Source organism: Rutilus rutilus, assembly GCF_951802725.1.
Source record: "Rutilus rutilus genome assembly, chromosome: 5".
Classification (NCBI taxonomy): Eukaryota; Metazoa; Chordata; class Actinopteri; order Cypriniformes; family Leuciscidae; genus Rutilus; species Rutilus rutilus.
In genome coordinates, this window is record NC_140213.1 from 34,283,711 (window position 1) to 34,299,652 (window position 15,942).

The 15,942-nt window shown below is 37.5% G+C and overlaps 1 protein-coding gene across 4 annotated transcripts in view; it reads left to right on the top strand.

Annotated features, from left to right (window-relative positions):
- Positions 1-15,601, top strand: part of mical3a (microtubule associated monooxygenase, calponin and LIM domain containing 3a) — an 84,569-nt gene extending 68,968 nt beyond the window's left edge. For all 4 annotated transcript variants that reach the window (XM_084409242.1, XM_084409243.1, XM_084409244.1 and 1 more), the window contains 5 exons: positions 29-79; positions 953-1,003; positions 9,679-9,778; positions 11,076-11,149; positions 13,775-15,601. In XM_084409242.1, coding sequence (XP_084265368.1) covers positions 29-79; positions 953-1,003; positions 9,679-9,778; positions 11,076-11,149; positions 13,775-13,959 — 461 coding nt within the window. In that variant the 3' untranslated portion in view covers positions 13,960-15,601. The remainder of the gene's footprint in view (positions 1-28; positions 80-952; positions 1,004-9,678; positions 9,779-11,075; positions 11,150-13,774) is intronic.
- Positions 15,602-15,942: the final 341 nt, after the last annotated feature.

Consider the following 15,942-nt stretch of genomic DNA (forward strand, 5'->3'; position numbering starts at 1 on the left):
TCTCTTTTTATCCTTTACTCTCTCTAAGGGTTGTATAAAGGTTCTAGTGTTAGTCCAAAACAGTGTAAGAGGCGCTCAGGTATCCATTGTGATAACTCTAATAGGTGTTGTAGTCATCCCAGCGTATCATGCCATCCTCATGCCGAGCATTGTCTCTCCTGGTCTCTCCTCATGAGTGTCTCAATTGCATGCCCAGTCAGTCCGATCACGCCAAGCATAGATTTGTGTGCCGCCTCACTGGATGTGATAGATGAATGACGGAGGATGTAACCGTATTATAGGCTATTTCTTCAATTTTGAATCCATTCCGTTCCATTTTGTCAAACTTAAAACACCTTTTCTTGGATATTGTCTTCTAAATGCTTTATATTCATGTTTTGTTGTTCAGCGTAACAAATGTTCACAAGCCGTATTACAAAGGGTTAAAATGCTCGAGATGTAATATGTTGTTCTGGTTAGTAATATAAGTTGACGTGTAGTTGCAAAGTTACTTATAGTTAGTAGAAAATCTAAAGTGGACCATCAAAATAGTGTTTTCATCTGTAAATGAGGGAGAAAAACGTATTCAAGCATTTTAACCCTTTATACTACAGATAATGTGTATGGCTTGTGAACATCGAAATAGTGTTACCATTGACTCTGGCAGGAAAAAACTAAAACAAAAAAACCCCAGCTGTTTTAGATGTGGAAACATACTCGCACTCCAGAGTCTGTGTTACCCTTGTGGCGGAACGCAGCAGTGCAACAAATCTATGTGCCCATTTACCATTACGGGACATGCAATATAAATGCAATTAACTACATTTGTTTACATGCCAAATAACAAGTTGTGGTAAATGTATATTCGGCATACCTTACTGCGTGTGTGTTTGTGTGCAACACATGCATGACTTGAAGCTTCTGGCTCTGCCTGTGTGTGCAGTAACATGTTTCTAATATATCCTTATTGTAGACTATTGGGGAGAGTCTAATTACAGTGAGATCCTGGATTTGCATCTGGGCGGTATGTATTTCAAATCTGTTGCTTGAAATGGACTAACAACTAACGCCCTCTCTTTTCCCCCTGTACTTACTGAAGCCTGTCTTCTCTTATTTACCCCCTTCCGCCTAAATTCTCTCACATTTGCCCCTGCAATTTCTAATATTAATTATATATAATTTATATACATTATGAAATGTCTATGCTTGTATGTATATATATATATAATGTGTATTATAATTTTTTTTATTTATTTTTTACGATTTAATTTTTAAATTGTAAACACAAACATTTTATATAATAATTTAATATATTTGTGTATTATTCAAATCTGAGGAAACAAAACACAATTTTTTCCCACAAAGCATTGGCATTCAATTGGATTTTTTGTTTTGATCTTAGTTTGCAAACTAAAAATGTTCCACTAATATGTAGCGAACAAATCCAAAATGCTTAAGCAAACAGATGTAGCTAGCTTGAAATCCTGACTAAGCCCCTCCCCTCTAGCCTTTTGTAGAGCCAATCCCTGTCTGCTTTACTCGGCAACATTTTAGTTTTCATATTTTCCTCCCATACCTGCTCAGTTGCATAAGGGGCCCCGGACCCCGAAAGATCCCAGTGTTTGTACCTCATTGCGATTGATTCCATCATGTGTGGTGCGTCTTAACTGTATTCCCAAACCTTGCATCTCATACTGTGGATCTATTGTGTGCTTGAGTGTAATGTCTTGCGTTTCATTGATCACACTGTGAAGTTACAGGCAAGCCATGCTGAAATCACACACGCAGGCAAGAGATAGCGTGGTTATGGTGAATAAATTACCCATTGTTTTCAAAGGACATTGAGGCATTGTTTAACCATCTTATGAATCTTTTTCAATGCAACAAGGTGTTTCTTAAACATAGCATGCCAATAAGTTCTTGAAAGGCATCTTATTATTTTAGGTGTTAGGTTATGGGTCTTTACATATGCTAAAAGTATTTATCAACAATCGTTTAATTAGGAAACTAAGGTAAGTACAACATATCCACATTTTATAAATGTTCTGGTAAACTGGCTCAAGATGATGGAAAAGCATTTGAAATCCAAAAACGAGTTAAACTTGCTAAAGTTCGTTAGATTTCTGTTTTGGAATTGTAATGCTGCAACCCCATACCTGCTGCTTGTGGCTACATTTATTTTTGTTTTATTAACAGTTGCACAGAGATTAAGTGGCTAACATGTGAGCTGTGCACTTGGATTGATTGTCCTGTAAAAGTGAGGTTTTCTCATCACAGTCTAGTTGGTGGCAGACCTGCTAACAGTTGGTGGATTTCTCGTAATCCTACTGTAGCTCAAAACAGCTTTCTGAGGCCTAAAGCCTGGAACACACCAAGCCGTCAGCCGTCAGGCTGTTTTTGTGCGTCGGCCGACTAAGTTTTCTCAGTGTGTTCCGCACAGTTGGCAGAAATTGTTCTAATGTTACGTCATCTTACCTGAGTGTTCCTTGGTGAATATTTCAATATTAACACGAGCGAAGTGGAATAAACAGTGTTTATCAGGATTTATATTCAAAACGGGAACCACACACTGCTTTGTTTATGGTTGTGTATCTGCAGCCTGCAGCGTCAGTTTCCCTTTTTGAATGACGAATATAGACGAATATATCTGCTGAAATAGACAGTTGTCTCATTTACACGCAGGCGCAGAACGCACATTCTAGCTGACAGTCGGCTGTAGTTCTCTCGGCGTGTTCAAGTGCAGCTTTTTACCCCAACGCGAGGCGACAACACAGTCGGCTTTCATCAGCGCTAGTTCGTCGGCGTCAGCGTGGTGTGTTCCAGGCTTAAGACATCTCTTGGCTGGAACACTTGCTCGTCATTTCCAAAACAAGTTGTCCCCATTTTTGTTACCAATTAAAAACTTCAGAAAGCCGTTTTGGATTTCTGTGTAACTTTGCATCAGTGTGCGTTTGTTTATGGCCTGGTTCCCCGCGGGTTGTTTCCATGCATGTCTGCATAAGAATGACAGCTTGTTGCTTTTCATGGATAATTAGTTCCCCAATTATTCCCATAACTGCAGAGGAAGAGCCAGTGATATGAGATGATGAGGTTTAAGAGTGCTCATTGCATGTTAGATTTAAACATCCTTTCAGTGAAAAAAAAAAAAAATTCATGTCTATTTATTTACACAAAGTGTTGATGAGGTTGGAATATAGAGGATAGGAATGTAGAATAGGCAACTAAGGAAAAAAAAAAACTCCTCAGCCTTCACATAAGACAAGGTTGTATTAGTGCTGATTAGTTTTACCGGACAAGGTCGCAGTCTGGCTTTCAAGGATTGCGCTGACAAACCTTTCTGATAGTCCCTTGTTGTGAACTGCCCAACATCCGTCATCCAATTGTTTCAGCATTTTAAAAACCATTCTGTCACCCTGGCTTGGCAGAGCACAAAGAATTGTACAAGTATCTGCCTTTTCATTTTCTCCCATGCATCATTGGCAAAATCCTTAACTCAGGTGCCAGTCATTCTTCTCAAGTTCATTTGATGCTTTCTTTTTTTTTTTGTCTAGATCTCTTTTTCCTCTTGTGGCTGGATTGACACCTGCTGTATAGATTGCTGATTTCCACATCAGTCGTAGTGTGAGGATTGAGAAATATATTTTGCACGCTGACAGAATGGGAACATCCCCTAAGATGATATAATAATTCCACCGTAGGTCTTAAAATCCAAGTTGTCTGTATGAATAGAACCCACATTCAGGAGACCAACAGCTGCGTACTGTACTTCTTTCATGAAGCCTATGCAGATATTAGTTTTGCTCTTGAGTCACCACTTATTTGCCCTCAGTAGTGCACAAAAGGAGAAGTTCAAAGAGAAGCAATATTTCACCTCTCTTTCTCAGTTCATTCATGTTTGCGCTCTGTCCCGTGTCATTTCCTCCCACTGTCATATCACACTGCTGCTTTTAGTTTCTCCCCAGAGTTCTTTCTCTTTTTGATTTCGCTCCTCACTTTTTTCTCTTCCACATCTCTTTCTTTCTCTCCTCTTTCTTGACTTCACTCTTCTGGTCACCTTCATCTCTCTCTCTTTCTCTCTCGCTCTCTCTCTCTCTCTCTCTCTCTCTCTCTCTCTCTCTCTCTCTCTCTCTCTCTCTCTCTCTCTCTCTCTCTCTCTCTCTCTCTCTCATTCTTTTCCTGTGTTGTGGAAGTTGAGCCCTATGTCTGGACCCCTCGCCGAAGAGCCCTGTACCTCTGCCCCTGCTGTGCCCCTAAAGGTAACGTAAACCCCGTCATGTTTGCCACCGGCCAGCTGTGTTTTCATAACAACATGGCCAGCGGCGTTACTTTGACAACCCACTGGACCTGTGGAGTATTGCTTTTGCCCTCCGACTACAAAGTCTACTTCTCTCCGCTGCCCGTGTGTGTCCAGGCTTAGTGGATTTCCCCCAGCAGATTGCATCAATGCTTCTGATGTACAAATTTGTAACAGTAGTAGGGCTGGACGATATTTTTCAGAGTTTTACCAAATAGCAATAGTTGCCAAGTAGATTCAAAATATTTTAAGCAAGAAGTAAAATTTTCATTTTATTTATATGCACCAACATAATAAACAGAAACCGTTGCACCAGCTGTGTGTAAGTTATAACTTAACCTAGTTTTGACGTAAATTGGCACTAATTTACAACTTGCGCACCACTAAATAGTTTTGCATTGCACCATTAAACTTAGTTGAAGCGTATCTCTGCATATAAACTAAATATTTACAGAAGCCTCCTATCAGGAGGAAAGGTTGGAATAAAATAGCAGACTGACTGAACTGCATCAATAAGCTCTTGTTTTACCTGACAGACTTCAATTATTTAGACATCATGATAACGCTGACATTTACACTTGCTTACATTTTAAGAGAGAGAACATTGTGAAAAGGTTACTTTGTTAATGGCTCTTCAACCCCAACCCATCCTTAATATTGTGCCGCTGTGTTGTGCATGCCAAATAAAATCAGTCATAATCAATAAATGTAATTTATTGAAAGAATTCATGAATATTATGCATTACATTTTCAAACTTGTGCCATGTAAAGATTGCTCTGAAAAGTTAACCCAAATAATCTGTTGAATCAGTGTTTAAATCGGGCAGTTTGAAAGAACTGATTCAGGTGAATGAATCAAACTTGACCACACTATCTGCATTTTTGTTACAGAGGTTTAGATAAATGAAATAAAATTCTAGATCAGCAAAATATGTGGTAAATGTTTGGTATATCGCCCAGCCCTCAGCAGAAGCAACAGAAGTTAAAGCTACATTTTGGGTTTTCTTTATTAATCAAGATTCTACTTTTGTTTTACCTTACTTTAGACATTATAAAGAGGATGAATATAGCATGAAATATGTTTCTAATTAGTACGTTAGAGCCGACCTGATATGATATGATGACAGGTCATTAGTGTGTATTTTGGGGGAAACTGCTCTGCTGACTTTAAGTGTGAATTTAAATAACAGCATGATTGTCATTTGCTCTTACCGAGTTCTAAAACTGTCAAATACGTGTCCCAACCACACAGCTCTTTTATAGAGCTGTATCATGGTAATCCATAGACTATATTCACTGTGTGTTCATGAGTTTCCATAACACTGATGATTTGCTGTGAAGGATAGCATGTGTAAGGGGAACACAACAGGAAAGTGAGGTCTCCAAACCTGGTAGTTTTTCTGATGTCTTTGTCATACCATTACGCTCAAATTTAAAGTCAACATGAAATCAAAATATTTTTTTTTATTACAGACTCCTGGTCTTATTATGAACATTATTCCAACAAAAAAGGTTTGCCTTGCAGGGTTGCCCACGGGCCATTAAAAAGCCTTAAAAGTCTGAAATTAGAATCTCCTAATTTTAAGGCTATTAAAAAGTCTTAAATATTTGTATTTTTTCTGCTTGGCATTAAAATTGAAGGTGACCTGATTGAAAAAGATATGTTTTTAGGCTGTGTAGCACCAAATCTTTGGTAGTAGCCTACCCAGGCAAGGCATATTCCAGTTACCCAGTGTTACACGTGTCTTTTTTTATGTAGTATGTCACAGTGTGCTCTTACCTGAGATGAGTCAGGGAGGGTGAGTCACTTGGGAGAAGAGAGCGGGCAAATTCGAGCAAAATGAGAGAGTGCAAAATAATTTAACACTCAAGAGATGTTTATGACAGCAATGAAGCCGAACAATTTATGCCACAAGACTTTTAAATTAGGTACTATGGGAATGAAAGCTAATTTATATTTTTAATAGAATGTACTTTTAGAATACTTTTAAAAAAAATTTACAACATTGCTTGTGCGCTGCCTTAAAGAGGCATTCGCTCTCTGATGTAAACAAGCCCAACATGGAGGAGAAGCACTGAATGAAAATGCATATTCACTCTCTTACAAGTAGTTGGAGCTTAAGGAACAGCAGAAATGCAGCCATAACCCCGCAAATAAAGCAGGCTGTGCTACTTTCTATTTCTGAACAGTAGGCTATTTAAATGTTTCACACAGCCATTCAGTCATTTGACATGTCATTTTAACAGTCACATTACATCTGGTTATGCATGTTAGATTTGAACTTTTACTAAGCACTGTTTTTTTAAGATGTTACATGTCATGTGTTTACTATTTTTATATTTTTAGTATGGGTTACTGAGTTACTGTTTAAATAATACTATGTATTTTGAGAATGGGTAAGTTTGTTCTGTATGTGCGTACAGTATTCATTTTCAATTATCTTAAAAAGTTTTTTGGGGGGGATTTTTTTTTTTTTTTGTATAGCATGATAGAGGCCACTATGTTGGGAAAAATAATGTTGGTTTTTGGCTACGTTTGGCTAGTTATTCATTAATGAATTTTTTTTTTTTTTATGTTTTTGTGTTGATTTTATTGCTGGTTAACATAGTAGCAATAATGTAATAGTAGTAGTAATAATACTAAATATATTTTTTATTTAATTTATACTATGTACTTTATTAAAAGTATGATTTATATGACTTAATGAGTTTAAATATCACAATATAGAATTACAATGGTTTTGAATGAGATTTTATCTTTCATGTTGACTTTAAATGCTGTAGCACAAAATACAAATGTTCGGCAACATTGTGGTGTGTCTGTCGGTTTGTAATCTGGTGTGTGTAACTATGCCTGTGTATAACAGTGCCCTTTTGGCACGACGTTAGCGTGGTTGTTATACGACTAATTGTGGTTCTTCTTTCTCTGTTCCTTTTGGGAAAGCATGGGGCTGAGTGTGGGGGAGGCCACTCACAGTGCGTCCCACTGGATAAGTTTAGCCTCCCTGTCCTCTGTTGTCCCTGTCTCTCACTGTTTTTGTGTCTGAGGACCTCTACTTTGCCTCTGTGTGTTTAAAACAGCCAAGGCCAGCAACCGCGAGCACAGCCATTCGATTTATGTGTGTACTGTCTTTTTTACTTTTATGTTGCTAGAGCCGCCTCTCCGTCAGCTAAGTACGTCATGCTGCATCCAGGTTTACCATGCGATGGCTCATCTCAGTGCTTGGCTTCACTTGTGTGTTTATGTGTGTGTAGGGATGGGAGACAGGGTATTCATAGACATCTGGGACTACTAGCATGGGCTGACATGCACAGTTGTTCCCATATACAGTCGGTGACAGTATTCTGCATTGATCATGGACTTCAGCGCATACCATGAGGCTTTTTTTTTTACCTCATGCAGTCTAACGTCTAAATGCAGTGCATGTAAAGAATATTGAGTCATGAGCCTGACCCAGAGCACTTTTTAAAGGAATGTTCCAGGTTCAATACAAGCTTAATTGGCAGCCTTTTGCTGCATAATGCCTATTACCACCTTTTTTGTTTTCATAACATGCAGAAATTGTGGTTGTGGTAAGTCACTTATAATGGAAATAAATGTGACAATGAAATTAACTTTGAAATGCACACTGTTTCAAAGCCATAAGTGTGATACTAACCATTTTTGTGTAGAATATATCCCAGTATAATATGTGATGCATAACTTTTTATATAGAGAAAAATCTAACTTCAGTCAGCCTCATTTATATATAAAAATTAAATAATATTATTCAGGATCCTTTGGGCCCTATTTTAACGATCTGAAACGCAAGTATCAAACGCGAAACGCAAGTAACTTTGTGGGCGGATCTTGGGTGCTGTTGCTATTATAACGGCGGGATAAATGACTCTTGCGCCCGACGCAAATCTAAAATGGGTTGGTCTGAAGTAGCTACATTACTCATAGGTGTGGTTTGGGTGTAACGTGAAATAAACCAATCAGAACGTCATCTCACATTCCCTTTAAAAGCAGGCGTGCTTGTTCCATGACGGATTGCTATTATAACGGCGGATTTACAAGGCGCACGCCAGGAGCGGTTCACAGCTGAGGAGACAGACGTTTTTGTCAGTCGTAAAAGACAGAGAAGTGACATTGTATGGGGATGGGAGAAACCCACCCAAATTAGCTTCGGTTAAACAGGCGTATAATAATTTGGGTAAATGTGTAAGCTAGATCTTCATGGACACCACAATGATTTCCCTCGTGTGGTAATATTTTTCCTTGTAATTATGTATGGTTTGCAAAAATGGCAACTGCTGCGTCTGTGTGTAGATGGGAGAAGCATGGTGTATGCGTGTTGTGCACACGCTACATTATGGCCAAGCATGCGCCCTTAAAATAGCATCTGAATAACGTGCCACTGACTTTAGACTAGGTTTTTCCTGGTCTGTGGCGGCATTGTTTTCTGAAACTGCAAAATAGCACCAGGGAACGTTTGCGCCGGAACACGCCTCCTCTTTTCGCTGAACCGCCCCCAGGAGCGCAAGTTCATTCCCTAATTTACCGACATGCGTCTGTGGAGGGAAAAGTCTGCTGTGCGTCAGGTGCAAAATAATAATGAAAAATGCGTCGGTGTACAAAGTCAATTGCGCTGGGTGCAAGATAGGGCCCTTTGAGTATAATGCAATCCTTGAAAATAAAAAATAAGTGTCTTTACTGTCACTGGATGGATGGATAAATAGATAGCATAATTCTTTAACAAAGATACATGTCTTCTTTTACTGTCAGCTAATGTGAAATTTGAAAGAAGAGTCAAAATTATTTATTGTGGTAATCAAAATTTTGCCACCAACTCTTTGTTCCAAACTTGTATTAAAACTGGGACATTTCTTTATGATATGCCATATTTATTGCCCTGATATTGGGCTAAAATGGTGTAAAATTGGATAACTTTTGGAGAAAACCTCCTTGGAGCAAGCTATGGACCCAGAAAGGTAAAGTTAAGATGAATTTAGAGGTTCACTCTTTTTGACATATACCTGTGACATTGCCTTATATTATTGGGTAGCTTTCACACTTTAAAAAGATATTTCTAAAAAAAAAAATAATAAAAAAAAAAGGTTTTAAAGTTTAAAGCAATATCCACTGCCTTGAAAAAGACCAAATGCCTCAGAAGTCCAGTCTGATCAGCATTGATCATGAAATGCTGTCCAATCAGAAGTCGCACCTCCACGCCATCCTCTGTGAACCCCGGCAGCCTCGACCTCATCATGGTCTTCCACATTCCCACCCTATTCTTGCCCTGACAAAGACATCCTGGCTTGGCTGTCATCGCATTTGCTGTGTGGGTGTCTGTGTCAGGTTTGTGTGCCAGTGGGTGGTTAACTGCCAGGTTCCTCATGCTTCTCCAATGTGCTTCTTGCAGGAATGGGTAAAAAGGACGATCCAAAGCTGATGCAGGAATGGTTTAAACTGGTCCAGGAGAAGAATGCCTTGGTGCGCTATGAATCGGAGCTGATGATATTGTGAGTAGACACTCAGATTAAACTTCAGTCTCATTGCTTATGTTTCATGCAGACCTCTGTAGATGGCACACGTTAATGCTCGAGTGGAGTCGGAGCCACATTAAGAATGTTTTTCGAACCATGTAAAAAATGTACTGTGTAAAATATATTAGAGCTTGTGTTTATTAAAAAAATAAAAATATAATATAAAAATAAAAACATGTATGTTAATGAATGGAAATCTTATTGTTTTCAAATGTAAAATGAGCATATTCAAGTGTATTGTCTAGTGTCTGGATGTTTTTATTCATTGTACAAAAGGAACAAATACCTTTCTAAACAAGAACAACTGATGATCTCTAACAGGCAGATATGCTGTAGGGAACGGCATGGTGCTAAAAGATTTTGCCAGATGCTTTTATTGTATTCTGTTTTGTTCTATTTACATTTGTGTGAATACAAGGTGCAATTACATCGTGACAGTGCCTCGAACGCAATCAACTGTGCATGTGTTTGTAAAGATGAGCATCAATTCAGGCAAAAGAATAGTTTAGTCAACAAAACCCAATTTACAAAGGGACAGTTTCATCAAGAAAAAAACTATTTGTTGGTTTTCAATGAGAACAGGGTCTTAATAGTTTTGCAGTTTTAGGCTGTATCGCATTAGTCACTGGTCAGTATTGTATGCATATATTTTTGTAATTGTGCGTGCTTTTTTTCTACTATTTCTACATTTCTACATTGCTCATTTCAGTTAATCATTGATACACTAATAATTTAAAAACTCGGTTAAATGTCATTTTTAGCAAATCTCAGAATGAATATCCAATTCTTTTTTTCTTTTTTATTCTGTGCACTATAATTTGTGATGCCTTATTTCATTTGTAGCATTTAAATCGTTTGATTTAAAATTGATAAATTACTTTTAATTTATTTAGACAAACTAGCATACAATTTTAGAATTGGCAATTTAGCAACCATAATTTGAATATAATTACTGGCCAGTATTTTAATAACAGTGTAAGAAGTTTAATACCAGAAACAACTCATCGTCCAGATAAAAGAAGATTTTAACTTTCGCATGTTCTTCTCAAAGTACTCTGCTTAAAGGTGCATCTGCTCATCTAAAACCTTGTGTTTGTGTGGATATTATGGTGCTTTAATGGCAGATGGTTTCTTGATGTCCATGTGGGGCATCAAAGAATCCAATATCTTTGAACATCAAAGATTTTTCAAAGTACCTTATAAAAACTCTATAGCTGAACAGTCAGTTGCCCTCTTTTCCCATTTAATTCTACTCCATCCTTTCTCTCTGCAGTGCTCGTGAGCTGGAGTTGGAAGACAGACAGAGTCGACTGCAACAGGAACTACGAGAACGCATGGCAGTAGATGGTACTTTGCTCTCCAGTAACAAAATGATATGCATTACACAGCCCTGCATCTTGAAGAAATATTTCTGATGACTTGCAAAAAAGGCCTAAAATTACATGATTTGACAATGTGGAGTTCAGCTTTAATGCACTTGTCAAAAGTTTGACAAAAAGAAATATTCAAAATGTATCATTTAACTTAAAATCTGCAAAGGAGTGGAAAAATATGTTCAACTACGCCATTTCACAAAATCTTTCATTTTCTGTTTGGATGTAGTAAAACACCCACAGATGTAGCAGAAAGCATCTGATCATGTTTGCATTTTCGTCTGTTACTTGGCCATAATTCGGATAAGGCATACAATGTCATATATGTGAAAATCAGATGAGTATTGAACAAATAGTTGTAACCTGGCTTAGAGGAAGATGGGAATCATGTGTTTGTGGCAGTTTTTCTGGTGATTACGGGATGAAAACTTGTTCACCTTAAGGCCCCGATATACTCATGGCAAAGTTCTTTTTCGTTCTTCGTTTTTGGGTAAAACGAAGTTCGAAATACGTGAGCAGAGATATACTGTTATCTAACAGTACCTAGAGATTGGCATGGTTTTATTTGAGAGCAATGCAAATCAAACTAGCTTTTAGGCTAACTGAAATAAAACCATGCCAATCTCTAGGTATGGTGAATGCTATGTGATGATGTGGGGCTATTTTAATTCCAAAGGCCAAGGGAACTTTATCAGGATGCATAGTATCCTAAAAAAAATAAAAAATAAAATACTTAAAAATAAAAATCTGCCTGCCTCTATGGGAATTTAACACAGGGGTGTACTAACTTATGCACCATGTATTTTAAGGAAGAACATTTATTTATTTACGATACATTATTCATTCACAAAGAAAATTGGTGTCCTTAAAGGTTTCAATTTCCAAAATATGATTTTTTATTCCTCTTTTTAGTCAACTTTAGCATGGGTGTATACACTTATGCATAGCACTGTATATATAGGGGTTAAAGTGGGCCAGGCACCTCAGATAAATTAATAAATAAATAGATTAAAATCAAATCAAATTCAATAATTCTCATCATTCATCAAATCAAAACTGAATATCCCCCCCTGGCCCCACATTCACAAACACGCTTCCCGACGTTATGTTCTCAGTCACGGTTCTCCTGTCTGATTTTAGTGCATCTACACCGGTTCACGCCTCCCCTCCCCGCTGACCGCCAGCGATTACTAATGCGTGAATGCACTCACAGTGGTTGAGCGCAGTAAAGTTAGTTTTAGGTTCGATATTCGCCGGACATTTGTTTTCCCTTGTAATATATTTTATTATTTATTATTATATTATATAGCTATTTTATATTTAGACCTGAGAATGCTTTGACGGGTTTCCACAGCGCATGATGCCTAAGGGAACGTCTGCCAATTCCACCAACTGCGTTAAACGTAGACTATAATTTGTATTATTTAAAATTACTTTTAACATTTTAAAAACAGACGTTTTCAAATTCCATCGCTTGCAGAAGGTTCCTATTGGCAATACTGACTTAAGCTACAGCTTTCCTGGTAGCCTTGAGTAAATTAACTTGCCTCAGAAAATGATTCATAAAACATTTAAATATCAGTTGAGCCTATGTTTACTTTCGTCACTGACACAGACGAAAATGAAAAGACTATCTGTCAAAGTTCAGCTTTAGGAGGGGAAGAAATAGGGCAAGATAAGGAGACTGAGAGAAAAAGAAAGATGAAGATGAGGAGAGAGCAGGTATTGACAAATAATCTAATGACAAGGTTTTAAATTGATACATTTCTTATACATTTTTTTGGCCTTCAAAAGGCCTAAATTGCACATATGTAGGTCAGAGTCCAAATTTTCACATTTGAGTCAGTTTTGGACTTCCCATTTTTATGTTTAAATTTACATTGTGAAAAACAAGGTTGTTCTATATTGCGGTGTGATACTTGGTGCCACAGTGACACTCTTGTCCCAAAACGTATTGCTATACCACGATACTCAATATGTAGTCCCACAGTAAGTCATTTTCCCCTGTTGCACCTGCACAAAATTTGAGGGTTCCCCCACCTGCCAAATTCCACTTTAACCACATATAGCACTTTATACAATAGATTGCTTAAAATCAAGCAGCTTTAACCGTATTAAACATTAAAAACAGTGTCAGTGTCGTTTCATCAGAAGTACAACTTTAATTTTCTGCTATAAAGCAGCTCCTCCAGTGTGTTCATGTTTTCACTCACAGATGTCTGATCGCAACAGACTCTTGAGGAGAAATTAACTGGAAAGAGATTTCCATGTGAAAGAAGGCAAAACCTCCGCGCACACCTACCTATTACGTAATCATAGAACAAAGGTGTTTACCAGCCGAAGCTGTTCGAAATTACATCCCATCAGTTTTTCGATTTCGCTTGAAGTATATCGGGGCCTTTACAAATGGTTGTTGAAAATAGCAATGCTATATGCACATATTTGTAAAAATGTGTGACGTACTAGAGCAAAACAGACTATTTTTGGAATCAGCACACCAAAGTTAGTTAGTAACAAGTATTGAATTTCATTCAGCAAATTTGATGTAGGGTGGTGTTATTTTTTTAATGAACTTAAATCAGTGTTTCACCCTCTACAGACCATCTGAAGACCGAGGAAGAGCTGGCGGAGGAGAAGCAGATTCTGAATGAGATGTTAGAGGTCGTCGAGCAAAGAGATTCTCTGGTGGCCCTGTTGGAGGAGCAGAGACTTAGGGAGAAAGAGGAGGATAAAGACCTGGAGTCGGTGATGCTCTCCAAGGGATTCAGCCTCAACTGGGCTTAGCATAACAACGATGACATGGTTCTGACCGCCAGTGTTTCCCGGTTCCACCGCAGGGAATGTAAAAAAATTGCAGAAAGATTTGGTCTGTCTCCCACCTCGTTTTTTTGGGCATGTTAACACAACGTTTACAAATCCACTCACGAGCACGATAATGATGTTTACGAGTTCTCCTGGCACGACTCAGGGCGTTTTGTCCCTCGGCAGCCAAGGCATTGGTTCCATCCAAGACGTTCTCTCAGTCAGAAAGAGAGAATGGATCAGTTTGGGGAATTATATATTTTTTTTGGTCTTGAAAGGTGACATATCAATCCTGCTGATGTTGAGGAAGTCTGAGACTAATGATCCTACATAAAGCCAGTCTTGTTTTTCCCAGAATGTCTGGTCAATCAACTGTTACGTTTTCAGCGACGACAGGTGTTTGGACTTGATTTCCTATAATGCATTTTCTATCTTGACTACTGACTGAAAAAGTTCAGCTGTTTCTTTGCAATCGCGCTCCTCTCCTGTTTAATATAACGCACTATAAGCATCAGACCTCCATTCAACAGATGAATGAAGTCTTGTGTTGTTCACAGATAAGCATGTGATGGACTTCTGTAATTGTCACAGAACACCCTCAGCGACCGGCACATGTTGTGTTTGTAGCATTGACAATTGTAACATTTTCGAATTCGTCAGTAGCCACCTGATATTATAGATATTGGTGTACGCTGGGAGCGAAAAGTTCTTTGTTACGTACTTCACTGATGTTGGTTTCCATTTGTCTTGAGTGGTGTTACCACAAATATATCCTAAAAACAGTTTACAATCATTTATCATCCATGAATATCTGATACTTGTACTATAGTTTACATAAAGCAGTGGAGTATATAAACTTCCTCAATGCAGATAGTTTATAAGAACACATATACACAATATACATTGACATACAATCAAATGCATTATGCATTTTGTTGGTTGGTCAGTGATTTCAGGAACAGTTAACAGTTAAGCTTTTCTGACCTTATTTAGTATCAAATCAGATTGAGATTGTGCCCATATTCACATTTAATTATCTGGCACCAAGGTTTGGTGTTGTATTTTCCACTTTCTCCAGGTTTGGAGCAACATGCCTTTTTTTTTAACTTTTCATGCAACGGCTCCTCACATCCACAGAGTTTACTTATGTTTGCAGAGTGTTTTATTTATAGTTGTATTTGTACAAATTTTATATCACATGAAAACGTTTCAGCACTGCTGACCGACACCAGTGCTGATTACCTGCAGGAGCTCGTAGTCATGCTTGATTTGGAACAGGAAACATCGATATTGCAAATGAACATGCCTTTTTTTTTTCTAAGTGTACATTTCATTTTAGTCACTGTTAAGCTGTATAGATGGGCACAGATTTTTTTTGTTTTTGTTTTTTTTGACTTGTGAGTACAGATAACTGTGAATGAAAACAAGTGGTCAACGATAGTTATTTAGACTGTAAAATGTTTGACAGATTTTATGGTATTTATTAACGTGTGAAAAAATGTATTATATGTAAAGTAAATCAATCCTAATTTTTAAAAAATATGTTGGGTCTTAAATGCTTTATGTTGCTAATTTGCATATAGAGTGTTGAATGTATGCAGAGGCAATAAACAATGCAGTTGTTAAAAATGAAGACTGCATATTATTTCTTATTTTTTTTCTCATGTATTTATATTATGAATTGATTTATTAATATTGCTTGCATATATTTGCATAGTTAATTATTGTGGTCTTTTTTTCTTTCATCCTATTTACCCATCTCCATCTCCATTTTTAAGCATTACAATGTTGGCCTGTGTTTGACCGAAAACTTTACATTCATTCATTTACTACTTTACAAGTACTGGAATTTGCTTTAGGATTAGCAAATCCTATATACAAATCTTTTAAAATGCATTAAGCAATTATCTTCAGATTTTAAAAATGCACAAGAAATACAAAAGGGAAACTGTAAATCTTAACATT